Source organism: Staurois parvus, unplaced genomic scaffold, assembly GCF_062004578.1.
Source record: "Staurois parvus isolate SC_StPar_1 unplaced genomic scaffold, SC_StPar_1.0 ptg001432l, whole genome shotgun sequence".
NCBI classification, from domain to species: domain Eukaryota; kingdom Metazoa; phylum Chordata; class Amphibia; order Anura; family Ranidae; genus Staurois; species Staurois parvus.
The window spans coordinates 2,568,183-2,585,449 of NW_028319228.1; the positions used below are offsets into that span (position 1 = coordinate 2,568,183).

At 39.1% G+C, this 17,267-nt stretch overlaps 1 protein-coding gene across 2 annotated transcripts in view; it reads right to left on the reverse strand.

The window, feature by feature from the left end:
- TUT7 (terminal uridylyl transferase 7) overlaps nt 1-17,267 on the reverse strand; it is a 71,129-nt gene that overhangs the window by 30,247 nt on the left and 23,615 nt on the right. For both annotated transcript variants that reach the window (XM_089662122.1, XM_089662121.1), the window contains exons 8-20: nt 16,871-16,940; nt 16,244-16,370; nt 13,592-13,711; nt 11,544-11,678; nt 9,879-10,056; nt 8,747-9,798; nt 7,596-7,746; nt 5,544-5,630; nt 3,712-3,812; nt 1,932-1,989; nt 677-780; nt 458-547; nt 260-373 (exon numbers count right to left, since the gene is read on the reverse strand). In XM_089662122.1, the coding sequence (XP_089518248.1) occupies nt 260-373; nt 458-547; nt 677-780; nt 1,932-1,989; nt 3,712-3,812; nt 5,544-5,630; nt 7,596-7,746; nt 8,747-9,798; nt 9,879-10,056; nt 11,544-11,678; nt 13,592-13,711; nt 16,244-16,370; nt 16,871-16,940 (2,387 nt within the window). The remainder of the gene's footprint in view (nt 1-259; nt 374-457; nt 548-676; nt 781-1,931; nt 1,990-3,711; nt 3,813-5,543; nt 5,631-7,595; nt 7,747-8,746; nt 9,799-9,878; nt 10,057-11,543; nt 11,679-13,591; nt 13,712-16,243; nt 16,371-16,870; nt 16,941-17,267) is intronic.

Below are 17,267 nucleotides of genomic sequence, written 5' to 3' on the forward strand. Positions count from 1 at the left end.
AAAATTGTCAGGAAATGGAAAAATAAAAGGATTTGTCAAAGAAAAAAAAAAAAACAAAAAACAGTGCCTGTTAATGCTAGTGACAGACTGCATCATACAGTATGTGATTTTGTTTCTATATTTTGTTCTTTATGTGATTTGACATAATTTACTAGTGTAACTGAGTAAACTTGTTTACGTCCTTTTGCAAAACATTGCCATGGGCTGCCTTTTTAGCAAAATGATACATTTCTATAAGAGAATGTACAAGCTGCCTTACCTCTTGGAGAACAGGAATAACAGGTGGATCTCTCTGTTGAAGGAAGTATAGCACCATAAGAGTATAGGCATATGAAGACAGACTGCCTCTGGAAGCATCTCCAATGTCACACACCTTCACAGAAAAGAAGAATTGCCAAGTTGGAGCTCATACAACTACTACTTTATGTACAGTAAGTAATTCAAATTACAGGCGTACCTTGGTGAACACCTTCATGATGTAACAAAGGTATTTTACTCTAGGATCTATAGCAGCATAAGATGCCAAAAGCCTAGTGTTATGAAGTGCCTAAGAGAGAAAAAGGACACATTTCCCATTTGAAAAAAAAACTCAGCGCATGTGTTACAAGCAGCTAAAAGTGCATACCTAAAAAAAAACAAAAAAAAAAAACAAAACACCTATGTGGTGTATACTCACCAGTGTGTTATATAAACTGATGTCTCCTTCAAGGCCACTTCGTACATGGTAGAATTTTACAATTGGTACTTTTGCTGTTGTAATAGGAAGGATATTCCTCAGCCCTGAATAAAAAAAAAAATCTTATTAATCTTTATCAGTTTGCAAAACATGTCTTGAGACCAGTAAAAAGGTGAGGTTATTGTGTTAATGCAAAACAGAAAGCTTCTCCTCAATCATTAAGGCAAGTGAAAGTTAATTTTGCATAGCGCACTTGCTCTACTCCTTTAGTAAACCAATTACTATATGTAGGGAATAGTCTTTGGGTGATGTAGCACTTGGGGGTATTCCTATGTCAAAATTTTACAGGTTTAGAGTAAATTTTGGATACATCTGGACATATACTTTAAAGCCGAGCTCTAGGAGAAAATGTTATGGTATAGTATGTTCAATGAAAGGCCCTCGGTTTCCCTCATATTCTGTTCAAAAGACCAGTGGCCATTACGCCCTCCATCCTCTCTGTCACCAGTCTTGTACAATCCCCATGTAGTTTTAAAAGGCAGGGAGACCATCACATTGCTGCTTACTGCAGTGGGAGTACCCAAGTGTCAAACTCCCAGTCTGATCCACCCACTGTGCTGTGTAGTTAGGTTGACGGGCAAGTACACTCCTGGTCTGTCCTGCCTCCTATGACCTCACACTTTCATTGACAGACCAGGATGTGCACAGGTCAGAGAAAGCACCCCCCACCACATTTACATAAAAAAAAAAAATTGCACTGTGGACAATGCACTGGCAAAAAATAAGGGAAAGCAGAGCAGGGCACAGTCATGTGGGTGAAGTCAAAATCCTATGTGTATCACTTTTTTCATCCACCACACATCTCCACAGTCCCACCCACTCAGACTCAATCCCAGGGCATGATGGGATGTATAGTCTCCATGAGCTGCAACGAATAACAGGAAGATACGTCCCTGCTTCTGAGATACTTCCTCCTGAAGCCTGGGGATTGAGGAAGATGCAGTGGAAATTGATGCCCACAGATTTTTAAATATTTAAAACAGTGAGTTTTAGACGAAAAAAAAAAAAAAAAAAAAAAAAAAAAAGAAGTGTACAATAGTAATCAAAATCATGTCCGTGATTTTGTTTAACTGACTATTCAGGACCAATATACAGATTTAATCACCATCCCAGAGTTCTTTAAGGAATGATACTAAAGGATTAGAACAATTAGGCAAATGTTCAGCAAAGAGTTATTTTCTCAGCAAAAATATACCTTGATGTTTTCGAAGATGTCTTGCCAGTTCTTCAATCGTTCTTATCGAATCCAGAGGCTATTAAAAATCAAATAAGCAAATATTCTAAAAACAGACATAATAATCAGCTTGAATGTTTTCCACCTTTAAATAGGACCTATATTCTGTACAATTCAATTAAAAACAAAACTGAACCCATTTTATTGCCAGGTCCATATGTCATAAGGAGCTGACTGAGTGTAAAACGTCACTTCTGAGACCCCCGTCACTTTCCCCAGCCTGTATGGCTGGGGAAGAATATGAAGAATATGGTCTACACTGCATTAGATTAACTGGGAGGACAAGTGAGACATCAGGGGTCTTTTAGACCGCTGGCGTCTCAATAAAGAGAACCAGTAGCAAAAAAAACCCCACAATACCTCGATTGTGATGCACGTTACATTTCGCCGTGCATGCCGAAATGACAGCAATAATTTTAGCACCACAGAACCTGCCTAACGCTAAACTGATGACCTGTAGGGACCTTTAGATGTCACCTATGGAAAATATAGGATATTGAGGTTTGTTATTTCACAGGCACATGCAATTTTTAAAAAGTTTACCATGTTGGGTATCCATTTACTTGGCATAACCAAATCTTTGACCCCCGCAAAACTTGGTAATATATTGTGTTTTGTGCCCTAAATTATTGTATTTTTTACTGAAATTTTGCATTTTCAAGACCATTAAGCGAATCTCGTGTAACAAAAAAAAAACAAAAAAAAAACAAAAAAAAAAAACAAAAAAACACAGGAACTACCACTATTTTATTCTCGGGGGGGGTTGGCTTTCAGTAAACATATGTTTTGGTGGGGATTTTTGCAATCTTTTTTGCACACTTAAAATAAAAAAAGCTCAGGCAGTGAAAGTGCTGGAGGGGGAAAGTGAAAAAAAAAAAAACCTTTCAATTATGTGGCTGCATAAATATGCACATCCTTAAATACTTTGCTGAAGCACCTTTTAATTTTATGACAGCAGTCTTTTGGGGTAGGAGTCCATCAGCATGGCACATCTGGCCTTGGGAGTCTTTGCCCACTCTTTCTTGCAAAAGCAGTCCGTACAAGCCTGTACGATTGCTGTGTTCGAGGCAGTGTGGCACCCATGGGACAATTTCTCCTCCCGCCTTTCTGCAGATGTATAGTTCTGATGGCCACCCCACTGTAACTATATGACATTCTTATGTGTGTAACCATGCAGATCTCACCATGGATGTGCTCCTTTTTTCTCCTGTGATGTTTTTTGTATACATATGTGAAAATCAATAAAAATTGTTTATGAAAAAAAAAAAAAAGCAGTCCAAATCTGTAAGATTACAAGGGCATTTTCTGTGCACAGTTGTATTCAGCTTATCCCACAGATTTTCAATTTGGTTCAGGTGGGCACTGGCTAGGCCATTACAAAAAACTTTGATCTCCTTTCTCATCATCTTTTTAGCAGAGATCAGAAGGTTTTGTGCCAAAATGGACTTGTATCTGAAACTGTTCCCTTCACCTTGTCTAAAGCCCCAGTTCCAGCTGAAGAAAAATAGCCCCAAAAAGCATAATGTGGCCACCACCATGCTTCTCTGTGGGTATGGTGTTTTTTTGGTGATGTGCAGTGTTGGTTTTGCACCAAACATACATTTTGGCATTAAGGCCAAAAAGTTCAATCAAGTGACAACACCACATTTTCCCACATGCTTTTGGCTTGGTCTGATTTTTTTAAATCTCAGAAACCTTTTACAAAGGGTGTGTCGACGTCTTATAGTCACAAGAAGGTTACCTCAGCTGTTTCAAGCCCATCAAATGTCAGGCAGATATCCAGGTCACTTTCTATAAATCCAAAGCCATTTTTTGAGGAACCAAACAAGTTAAGTCTTGCTCCTGTGGAACACAAACCAGGAGGGGGAAAAAAAAAAAAAAAACTATACATAAAATGTGTCAAATATCAAACATGTACACATCTCTTATTAGAAATAATTATCTGTATATAAAATGTTGCACATTTTCTACCTAGTTTGCATTAAAAGTAATGCTACAAAATTAAGAGTCCCTTCACATTTTAAGTGTCATAGTAGCGGGTTAACGCATATGTGCTCATGTGTACTGATCAATAACACACAGGGGTTGGACCTTTGTTCCTCAACACGTTCCCACCCAGCCTATAGCAGATTTACAGCGGAGTGGGACGATTCTCCTGAGTGGGCATCATATGACATCCTCTCAGAAAGCGCCATTCATGGGGCAACACAGTGATCTGCCACTGTCTGTGTCCACCAGCCTGCTGCCAGTGTCATGTGGTGCTGCGACCAATCCCAGCAGATCACATGACAATTGGAAACAATGGATGGCTTCCTTTCATGCCATCCACTGTAGAAAATTGTGTTAGCCATGATTGGTCATAGCAATCACATGGTAAAGACAGGGCCAATCACAGCCCATTTGTACCATGTGATTAGCTTTGGCCAATCACAAGACACTGAATAAATCAGTTTCATTCAGTAAAAATGTTTTTTTTTTCCATCAATTAAATACATTTGTATAAGCAAATCAATGTGCAAAGAAAAAAAAATCCTAAAATCACTTCCCGAGACTAGTACAGTGTTACCATAGTAACTGTATTGCTTTGGTCACTCTGTTCAAAAAAATAAATACAAAAAAAGGTGGTTCTCTAACATACTGTCACCAGTCCCTGATCACCGCCACGCCAGTTATAGGATAATGCTGTATTGCACTGGTGACAATGTTTAACCTCTTCCTGTCTGGCCCATGCAGATAAATGGCCGGAAGGGAGCGCTGCCAATGCGGGGGAACAGTTCTAAAAGTCACCCCGTATCCATTGCCTGTGCGCACTCCCTGGGAGCGCACAGCGCATCGATCTGTGCCTGCTGTATCCAGTGGAACACAGATTGCTGCGCTGAAGCTTTTGCAGCAAAATACAAAACGGTCTTGTTATTTGGAGGTTTTGGGAGGCTTGTGAAAGCTGGAACGTGCCCCTGAAACAATCTGACAATCTGGCACCATCTATCTAGGAAATGTAATGCTTACACACCAGTAGCTGTTCACACTGGCTGTCATCCACAAGTATCCCTGTGTAGCATTTGCAGGTGTGGGAGGGAGTCATGTTCTCTGGTTTGTCAGCTCTATGGAGCTGCTGGCTATTTAGGCTGTTTACAAGGCTCATTCCTTCCCAGACAAATGTGAATTAATTTACCTAATTATTTTGTTTACATTTTTTTTTTTGTTTCTTTTAAACTGGTTGGAAAAAAATCATAGTAAGCAAACGCATTTCAGAAAGTGGCAGAATTCACAACATCCGGCTTTAAAAGGAAACCTCCAATGAGACCATATGCAGAATGACCTACAATTGCTAGCTGTCTGACCTTCATGGGGATACAATGGCTTGAGCCACAGACGTCTTTGTTCCAGGTCAGTGCCTTAAACTAAGATATAGGAAGATAAGTGAAATGTAGCCAGGCAACTAGCTAAGGAAGACACTATCAGGCAACAAGTAATTTTAAAAGTGGACAAATTCAGCCCTGATATTTCTCTCAGTACATGTTTTTAGTTAAGCCAGTATACAATATGTGCTGCGTAGACTATCTGCATATTTACCCTGAAATTCACGTCTTATAAAATCTTCCAGATCCTGCCGTATATGTTCACGAGCTTTACCCTCTAGTGCTGATGGAGAAAAATCCGCTATGGGACAAAAAAAAAACAAAAAAAAAAAAAAAAAGAGCAATGGTAAGAAAGGCAATTATATTTAAAATTTAGACTTTGAAAACAAAAAACCGTGGCTGACTTATTTGATAGAATACATTCACATTGACATTGGTGATCTTCAACAGCCTACCATTGTGTGTGTGTAATATCTATCTCAAACAGCCATAAAAGGGTTTAAACAAAAGATTAGTGTATGCAAGCTTATTTATGAAACATTCAGCATTACTTACCATTTGATCCCGGTACCCTCTCTCAGGGGGTCAGAGGTCAGTTGAAGTCTGACAGTTGCTGTCCTGAAAATCTCCTGACTTCCATTTTCCCCATCTTGAGTAAGACTTGTGAGGTCAGGCAGTGGACATGGCTTCAACTGCCCGACTTCAGGTGAAAACTGATCCCTGGACAGTCACCGAAGTGAACAGCAAACAACAAATACTAACAAGACTCATCTTAGACAAATATGATCCAAGGGACAGACAATTGAATACAATAGATACAAAACATTACCTGTTGCCTGGTAACCAAATAGTCAAGATTTGATAAGACCAGAATACAGCCAAAATCTAAATGAACATGCCCTTCATTCTTGACAAAAAGGTAGAAGGGAGGTGATCATACAGCCAGAATTTCCACTCTAACACTCACCTTCTTTGAATGGATAATCTATAATCACTGCAACTGGTAATACACAGAGAAAAAAAAAAAAATTGGTCTCATCAGGTCACATCTAAAACGTAAACTCATACAAACTGGCTGGTGTATGGTTTCCTTAAAAAGGCTGTTAAGAAGCAAAACCATCTGTGTGACAAGGTCCCTATGAATGCAGTTATTGCCTTGCTCACACAATGCATACGCATTCTGTAGCAAGGCATTGAACGGGTTCAGTTCTACTGTTGCAGAAGGACTATGCAGTTAGGAAAATGACTACTTAACCTCCCTAGCGGTATGATTATTTCAGATTTTTGGTGCCAAAAGCGGTACCATTATTTTGCATGGAAATATGTAGTTTTTTTATTGCAGGCCTGTCATTTTTAGGAGTAACTCACTGAAATCTGTCCGAACAAGAGTCTAGTAAACATTCCGGATATGATAAAACTTGAAACACGAAATCATAAATTATTTTTTAATAAATCATAAAAAATATAATACATTTAATTCAATAATATAGATTTAATTCAATATAATCAAACCAAAAACACTGAAATTTGAAATATAGTGCCAAGTTCGCACATCACTGAGCAAAGTCTCAAAATCGGTTTCAGTGTCTGAGGACTAATTTCCCCACGAATCATTATCACTCAATTCTGCAAGTGGTTCTGATTTACTATCGCTGTTCTCTAGCTGGTCTAAAACCGATTTTGACCTAAAAAGGGACGCTTTTTGGACGCCATGGACTTTTTCCAGTTTCCAGGCAGAAAGAACAGTCAACATGCAGGCAGGGCACAGGACAAAAGCAGTAGGGACCAAATGTATGTGAAATGCTTAGAAACAGCAATGTTTTGCTATGTAATAATAGTTTACAAAAAAATAAAATTTTTTAAAACTTTCAAATTTGCCGCCGGTTCCAGCCCCCGTTCGTCCCGACGTCACAGGGACTGGAACACAGAAGCCGGCATCGGCCGGAGGAGATAGCCGGGGACGCTGCAGGGGACACATCGTGGGAGCGAAGGACAAGGTAAGCGCTGCAGAAAATCCCTGAGCAACGCCGCATGGTAAGTCCGAGTGTTACTGCTTGTGGTACTGAAACTTTACCCCGAGCTACACTCGGGAATACCGCCAGGGAGGTAAAAATTATATCACACAAGTGTTTTGCTTAGTGATAGACACACTAAGAAACAGGTCTACAACAAGCTTTAAATTGCTATACCATGAACACCTCACCTCTATGAAAGAGGAGTTTCAGAACATACTAAAATGTTACAGTACGATATTGAGTCTACTTACTGTAACACTGCATACAAACTTGATCCAAAATTTGGCAAAACTTTGAAGTTAAAGTTGGCAAGGGTTCCAGTTCAATTTTTTTAAAGTCTTCTGGGCAGTCTTTTTTTAGATGTCCTTCTTTCTTACACAAGTTACACACGACAGTAGGCCGCTAGGTTCAAAAAATAAACACATTGTACACCAAGAATTTCAGAGAGCTGGCCTATCAAACGGTGTTTTAGGCTGCATGCAGCACTGACAACGTCGCAGTCCTTGGCCAGTTTTCAGACCTCCTTCACAAAGCCGTTTAACACAGATTCCAGCAAAAAGAATCAGCGGATTCTTGCAAGTGAAATGACAAGTCTATGCGAATAGCAGCGGACGCAACCTGTGCAAAGTTTTGACAGGCTGACAGTGGCCGTTGCTGCTTGCATGTAACCATGCATCAAGCAGTTACCTGCAATTAGAAAGATGGCTGCCGCTATTCAAATGCACCGGTCATTCCAGCCACAAGAATCTGTCAATTCTTTCCACTAGAATCTGGTGTATGCGGCTAAATGGGCATGTGAAGGAAGCCTAAAAAGATACATTAAAATAAGCCTTTGTTCCAATTGATAAATTCTATACTGCTTTTTATAAATTCACAGCTGAGCACTAGCCTTTATCAAGAATACAATATTGCAAGATAAAATTACCATGTTAAGAACCAAAATATGTTCAGATTTTTTTCTGGAATTTAAGAGATGTGGCTTTTGTTGCACTGAATGCAAATCCTTGTATTTAATTCAATTTAGCCCTAGGGTTAAAGGGGCTGGGCATAATAGCAGGAGGTCTTGCAACTGGTGTCCTTGAACAATATAAGAAGCTAGCATGTAAGTCACCATCCCAAAACTCCCCCCCCCCCCCCCCCCCCCCATGACCTTATCAGGCTTGTACATCACAGTAACTAGATTTGGGGAAAAAAAAACAAACAAAAAAAAAACCTGACAACCTCATGAAATGGATGAAAATTTTAGGGGGGTTGAATATTACAGCACATTCACCTTCTGCTAATTGAGCAGATCTAAACCCAAGATCTGCATATGAGGAATCTACAAAGCTATAGTTTCTTAAAAATGTTTATGAACTCTGCCTACCTATCCCATACAATATAGAATATAATTTATTCATACCTTGCCTCTGGTGAAAGTGGGCTTGCTAAATTCATAAAATAAAATAGCATCCTCAATGCCGCAGCTTTCAGTTAACAGTAATAGCTTGGGATCTTCATCTTCTAAAGTATCAGAAAGTTCTGCATTGCTTTTTTCATAATCTTTTAAAATCTTAGACACATGTTCTGTCTGCTGTTCATCTTCTGACAAGAGATCATCTGCTGAACCAGTATATGTATTCTCTAGCTCTTCATCTGCAGTAAGACTATCCAAATGCTCTCTGCGATTCAAAAGCAGGCTATTTTCTTCATCATCTTCATCCTCATCTGAATTATTCACATCTGCCAGATCAAAACTTTCGGTCACAAAATCATGTGCAGTCTCCTCTAGCTCATCAGTTCCCTCTGTGCTTTCTTCATCCAAGTCAACCTTTACAGCATACATGTCCACATTCTCCAAACCAAAGTCATGACCTTCAGCTCCCAGGTCCCCTTCAAAGTCAGAAAGGCTGTCAGTTTCTTCATTTCCTGCCAAATGAGCCTCACCACCCTCACTGTCATCATCAAAGCCATGGCCAATCAAAATGTAATCATTTTGTCGCTTTTCCTTTGGTATAGGGTGATCATTATCTGACCCGTCAGGAGCACTATTTAGATCACCACTGCTCTTGATGGCATATTGAGGGTCTGCTGTTATACAATCATCTTCAATAGTAAGTTCAGGAAGTGTGTCAAACACTAGCTTTTTATTTACTGCAACCTTTAACCTTTCACAGTGGGTCGTGCCAACGGAAGAAGCGTTCAATGTGTTGTCTGTAGCCAAATGTTCCAGTTTTTGACTTGCATCAAGAACAAGGTTGGATTGTGGTTCGCTTTCAACACCAGTTCTGCTTCCTATACCTTCCAATTCAACAACTAAAGTGGAATCAGTTGGCGGCTTCTTTGTGGATTTCTGCGATTTATTTTGTGGCATAGCAAAATATTTGTATGTAGCCTTCAAACAGTGAAGCATGAACTCAAACACTAATTGACTGTTCAAGGATCTTGCAACATTCCTCTTAACAGAGTATGGATCTACATTTTAAAAATGGAACATTGTTAGGCTTTTTACGACGTATATCAGGTGCTGTTTAAGACCAGAAAAGCAATATTACCTTCCACAGCAATACGTTTTTTGGGCCAGTCTTTCAGTTCCCTAGATATTTTCTCCTTAACACGAACACTGATGACAAAGTCGCCCATATTGAACTCCAAAGCATAAAATCTTAACAGGTCAACCCACAGCTGACCAACAGAGGCAGAACATGGTTTGTCAGGAAAGATGACTGGAGCCTGCAAAAATGATCAAGTACATGCCTATTAGAATCAACGTGGTTCTTTGGTGCCCTAGAGCACATACATGTGAATTAATGATATTGCACTCTTGTGGCAACAATGGGCACTTGCACATTGGCAATAGGCAGGATTATATCCTCATGCACACAGGGCGTTTGCCCAGCTCTCCTAAACACCTTTCCTCTGGCAACAAAAAACACAAATTTGACAGCTGTAAACGTGTCCAAGTAAGTTTAGGTACGTTACCATTTGCCCTCCCAAGGAATTACCCCCCTTTCTGACCAGGCCATTTTTTGCGTTATGGCATTGCGTTACTTTAACTGACAATTGTCAACGCTGTACATAAATAAAATTTATGCCATTTTTTTCCCTAAAAATGGAGCTCTCTTTTCGGTGCTTTTTGATCACCGATGCGGTTTTTATTTTTTACTATATAGAAACAAAAGAAAAAAGACCCAACAATTTTGAAAAAAAAAAAAAAAACCCCTCAAATTCCTTCATGAATTTAGGACAAAATTTATTCTTCTACAGGCCTTTGCTAAAAAAACAAAACAAAAAAACAAAAAAAACACACGTGTAAATTAAATTGTTTACATGAAAAAAGTTATAGCATCTACAAAATGGTGGTACATATACTGGAATTTAATTTTTTTTTTATAAAAGTAATGGAGGCGATCTGCAAGTTACAGCGGGACTGCAGTGGGCATTCGACACTGGGTGAGAACTGTATGACTAACTCCCACTGACACGAATACAGTGATCAGTGCTAATAAAAAGCACTGACACTGAACTAATGACACTGGTTAGGAAGGGTTTAAAATCTGGGGTGATCAAAGGGTTAACTGTGTGCTACTATGGAGACATGCTGCTTTGCATTTCTCTGCTGAAATACAAAGCAGCATGTCCTTGCTGACAGGAGAGAGACCTGTGTTCACACACAAGTCTCTCCCCTGTCAGCTTTACCCGATCGCCGGCTGATTGACATCCTTAGCAGCCAATAGTGGCACAGCTAGGGCAGCGTGTGTGCGCCCCCTACCCGGAAAAGCAAATCACGTATATATTACGCAATTTTGTGCAGCCCTACAGCAGTACTACTATAGGACAGCGAGAAAGTGGTTAATAGAATTTCACCGATGGTAACCATTTAAAGCAAAACTATACTTACCTTTGATCCAGCGATGCTGCGTCCCAGATCTCCCCGGGCCTCATTCGCTGTCACTGGGTGAGTGGGAATTATGTCACTCCCAAATTTGTACATAGAGCTGCGTGGGCAGACAGGTAAGTAAGCAACTTTAACGCAGAAGAAACTAAGCATGTCTCTTCTGCAATAAAATTCCTGCCTGTTGGCTTTATTTTTTACTTTTGGACCAAAAATTCAATTTTAAAAAGTAGGATTATTGCAATCTTTATAGCAAGAAAGTTTTTTTTTTTTTTTTTAATTACTTTCCTGCTGAATGTCAGTTAGTGCTAACAAAACCACTTACCTTTCCTTTTAACTGGCATTGCTCATTTAGGACACTCTCTCCATTTCCAGCAGCAGTCTGTGTCCAAATCACAAACTCTTTCTCAAGCTCTCCCAAGTTAAACTGCCCCAATTTGGACATGGAAAAGCCGTCAATCTGAAATAGAAAATTTAAGCCCTTTTTAAATCTTGGGTTCAGTTTTTAAAAGCCTTTTTGGCGGTGGGTCAAAACAATTTACTATACATACAGCTAGGGAACTAACTGCCAGGCTTTTAATTCTCTACTCTTTACATAAAGTGAGACTTTAGCACAGAACCACTTTTTTCAATCACAGACTCTAGTTCTCTCTCATCTGTGATTTAAAGTTCTTTTTACAACACTAAAGCAAGTTTATTGGATTTCGGAGTTGCACATGAAAATTATAGCAAGGTGCATTTCAGTCATTTAAAGCTGAACTCCAAGGAAAAACAATAAATAAAATTACAAATTTTTGCAGCTCTGTATTAACAAATTAGTAAATGGTTTGTGTGTAAATATTGCAATATTTGTTTTTTCACTTGGAGACATAAAATGTGACACATTTATAAAGTAATCATTTAAATTTTTTAAGAGCAGCAAGTTCTATACACAATATTATACACACTAAGGGGGAGATTTACTAATTTGCTTAGAATCTGGTGCAGCTGTGCACAGTAGCCGATCAGCTTCTAACTTCAACTTGTTAAATTAAACAAGGGAAAAAAACAAATAAAAAAAAAAAAAAAAAAAAAAAACACGGATGTAAACCGATGATCATCCATTTACATCTGCTAGTCCATAGAAGTACATGGCTGTCAGTTTTTCATCTGTAAATGCACAGATGAAAAAAAAACGGACATATGGCACGCCTGTGTGAAAGGGGCCTGCTGGTTTCTATGCAGAGCTGCACCCGATTTTGCAAGCTCCAGTTTTAGCAAATTTCCCCCAAAGTGTGCTTGCTGCTTATTATTGTTCTTAATGCACACATGTTTTATCTATAAACCCAGTGGCACATTTTCTCATTTGATATGGTTTCTATTTTCTATTGTGAAAAACACATGGGTTAGAGATTTGCAAATCAATGCATTCTGCTTTTATGTAGAATTTACACAGCGTCCAAACCTTTTTTGCAATTGGGGTTGTATAATAAAGTAACTGACTACAGTCTCTGTACAACAGAGCTCAGACAGAGGGAGAAACAGCAAAAGGAACCAGTCTGGTGAGGTGCATTGCTCATGTGCCAACAAGAGACATCTGATATAGGAGAACAGAGTAAGAGAATGGAGCTCATCAGTCTGCTACTTCCTACCTCTAACTACCCTGTAAGTGTGACTGAACTGCAGCAGATTAAAATCAGTTCTTCCTTTCTTTCAGACAGAAAGTACTGAGTGGAATTACTTTAAATTTCAAGACATACTTTTGTGGATAATACAGCTCCAGTATATGCATTTCATCAGTCATAAATGCATTTAATCTGTGCACACAGCATTAAATATTCATAAGCCTGATGTGGTTTTCTACAGTAATTCTAGATCGCCTAGATCACCAACACCCTGGAATTTTAAGAATCTGATTAAAAAGTACATGTAAACCCCCACCTCCACCTTTAAATGTAAGACAACCCATTCAGATTAAAATAGAAATGAAGGCAAAACATTTGTGTATTCATATCATAAATACACCCCTCCCTTTTTTTAATAAGAAATCACATACCCTTTGGTCTCAGCTGCATAAGGAGCTTGCAGAAAACAGCAGTATACTGATCTTCCCAGTGAATGGCTGTGCGGGGGGGGGGGGGGGGGGGTCAGCACATGCACGAACATTGAATTAGATCCCAGCACAACCAGAAAACTGTGTACGCTGTGCTTTCATGCCTATTATGGTCAGTTTTTTTTAATAGGAAAACAGAGTGACTGGCAGGAACGCCAGAGATTTCACACAAAGGAAGCAAGAACAGGATATATTTTCATACAAGTACATGGAGCAGCAGGCAAACATACAGAATATGAAATATTGGGTTTACATCTTCTTTCCGAAGTGACAGTACATACCCATGATCCCAAATAGACAGGTAGAACAGACTCTTTTCTTTGTTGAAGGAAGAACACAACCATGAGAGCAAGTACATATGGCGGTAAGCCCCCTTCTTCAGGTCTGTCTATGCCACAGAGCTGCAAAGTGTTTAAAGAGTGTTAAAATACTAAAATACAAAAGAAAAGGAATAAACAAGAAAAAAAAAAAAAAAAAAAAAAAAAAAAGAATACTTGAAACCTCTTATGTCCAAAGAGTCCTCTGATACTGAACATACACTGCTTTTAGGCTTCCATTAGTCTGTCTGTTTTGCCAAACCCAATGCCATCTCACAAAATAACCTAACACTATTGGACACTGAGGACATATCGCACAGTTCCTATGACACTCATAAATGCTTAGTAAAATGTAAATGCTCCTTGAAGGCAGATTTTAAGCCAGAGTGGGAGGTGACTAAAGAGTCACTTTTTTTTATATAAATAAGGAGAGCAAATTGCTACTCTCACATTACATTTTAAAATGGGTACAGAAAAATAATACATACAGATCAATTAGGAGAAAGCACAACAGGCTTGACCAACTATAGGAGACTACGTAAATAGGAAAGCAGGACACTCTCACAAACACATTTTAAAAGATGATAATCCTTATAGATTCATTTTACAGAAAGGACATATTTTGTGCATATTGAAAGACAATAGAGCTGCCATTGGTGACCTCTACATCTGAAAATGCCAACAGTCTGACAAAGTTTAACCCTAAAGTCAAGTCACCTGAAACAAAACAATTTAAAGTCAGAGTGCAGTTTAATACATTAGATACCTGCTGGTAGCTTCAGGGCTCTTGGAGGAATCTACATGGTGTGACCTTATGTGCAGTCATGTTTAGATACCTACAGTTTAGGACAAGTGAAAACTAACAGTTATGGGCAGTGTTTTTCCCAGGACCTGTTATTTTTTTTTCTTTTGCCTGGCTCTCAGTTTTCAGCAGCCACCTGGCAAAAAAACCTGCATAGCCTCCTTTGTGAGACCAGGACTGCAACAGTTAGATACAAGATTGAAAGTAGCGCAGACTGGTGCTACTGTAAGAACACAGAAGTAGTCGGCTCTAAACACTTCCAGATTTGAGTCTTCAGAACTCCTGCAGTAGAGCAAAATTAACAAGCAGCTCTGAGACAATGTGTCCATTATCTGGGTGGACTGGAGGCATCAGGTGTCACAACCCCACTACTATCACATAGCTGGATTCTCCTCTGTATGTAGCACAAAAATTATTACTTCTGATCTTCTGTGTTTACTTTGAAAAAACCTTTCAATAAAAACTTATTGATACAAAAAAAAAAAAAAAAAAAAAAAAACATGTTGTGCGACACATTAGGTATCCCTACGCGTGACCGAGAGGCAGACTTTTTAGAGCGATCAATAAGGTTTAACCCTAAATTGATACGCTTTAAAAGGTTTTCTAAAAAATTACACTTTGGTCATATTATACATCTGGTGAAATTTCCAAGACCAGTGCATACTTTAAAGTTTTACTAAATCCATCAGTAATAAAATGTAATAACTTGTTAAGGCTGAAGCAAACATAAAACCAACAGTAAAAATAACTTTCCACTATTTTCATTATCGATTAGTTGGCCTGCATAGAGTATGCAATATTTTTATTTACATATCAGTATACACAGTGCAGCACACATACAGGTCAGTACACCATCCATACAGGTCAGCAAGTGCCTGAGAACTTCTGAATGTATGTGAGGAACAATGACTCATGGTACAAGTAGTCCTGGGCAGGAGAAGGAAGTGATGCAACAGCTCTGTGCAGTAAAATCAGCATATGAACCCAGAGGCAAATTAGGGCATTACAATTATTTGTAATATATATTGGTTATATCCATGGAAAAAAAAAAAAAAAAAAAAGGTCACAGCCTTTATCTCTTTAAAAAACATAAAAACAAAAAACACTTATTCTCTCCCCCCCACCCTGCTTCAAATCCGCCTCCCAGTTAAAATACCCCGATCTACATTTTCATATATTACTTCCATTGTTTCACAGTATAAATGAATGACCCCTTATAGCCGTGATTTAAAGCCAAGCTGCAGATTGGCTTTTAAACTATAAAGGGTAATTTTTGGTTTTAATTACATCATGACAGGCGATACAAAAAGCAAGCTGTTGCTAATTAAAGAGGAGCGTCTCCTCCCCCACAAAAAAACATTGAGTCAGCAGCTACAAATAAACAAATTCTGGGAGACCAGCAGAAAAGCGTTGCGCACTGCACTTTGTGAATGGGCACAGTCTTCTGGAACCGGTGAAGTGTCCCAGAAGGCTGTGGGGGAAGGATGGGCGAACTGACCCAGAGGTGGGATCAGGTACCTGTCAAAACTAGGTACTGGTTCTCCCCCCAGCCCCCCAAAAGGTGGCAAATGTGGCAGCGGTGGGGGAGGAGGCAGACAAGCAGAGCTTTCCCTTTTGGGTGGAGCTCTGCTTTAATGTCTTAGTGACAGCAGTAGCAGGTAGCTTGTATCAAGCTACCAATCTATGACCATGGACTTCATCATGCACACCATATCACAGTCCTGTCTGCAAATCAGTATTTCAGGTCTTTATTTTTTTCTTATTCAAAAGAAATAGTCAAAGGAAAAAAACTGCAAAACAGTAAGAGCATTTACCTTTGCCCAGTGTCTAAAAGCCACAACCAGAGGTATGAGCCTTGATTCCAATAAGCCCAAAGCAGCGAGCAGGTTGGTGGTGAGACAAGCATTTTCATTGCCTGCACTTACTTTGCAAAGACGACCACTATTGGGAAGCATGAAGAAAAAAAGGTTAAGAGTTAAATAGATTAGTAAATCTGATACTGTACATAGAAGGTGCAACCTGTTTTAAAGGTTACACCTGCGTGCAGCCAAAAACACTGGAAGATGCACTATGCAAAACAGCATATTTGATCCTAAGAGTTCTGGCATATCCCCCAGTTTTTTTTTTGTTTTTTTTTTTAAGTAAAAATCTCACTTCTGGAACAGAAGATGAGGGGTGAACCTCTGTTCATCAGCAGAACAGGATGAGAAGCGAAAAAATGTGCCCAAATGGAAGGATCATGGGCCAGACAGAAAGCTGCACAGTCTACCAGCTGAAGAAGCTAGGGCAGTTCAGCCACAATATTGTGGCCCTTATTTAGGGCAAAAAGAGCAGTTTATCAAATGAGTCATCCTTTTTGCCTAGACTACAGCTTTAATATCAAATCACATTTTACCAATACATTTCAGAATTGTTGAAAGATGTACAAAAAGTGTTCTAACCTCCTCTTTTCTGCACAAACCACAACAGGCACTCTTGCATGGAAGTCAGCATCAAAGTCTATGAACAAATCTAGAATTGTAAAAATGGATATACAGGTTAGATAAAAACCCCACACATGTAAAAGGAAACAAGTCTAATTTCTCTCAAAACAAATCTGCCCCAGGCCTAATAAACAACACCTAAGGATTCTACAGTACATACGAACTGGGTTGAACACATTTCCTATTTTTGATGCATTGACTAGAAGGGGCACAATGACAATTTTTAAAGTGAACTAATCCTATATTTTACTGGGGGTGGGAGAAATAGTTTTGCTGTTGATTTATCATCGTAAAACAAACCAAACAACCAACCACAAACCAAACAACCAACCACAAACCAAACAACCAACCACAA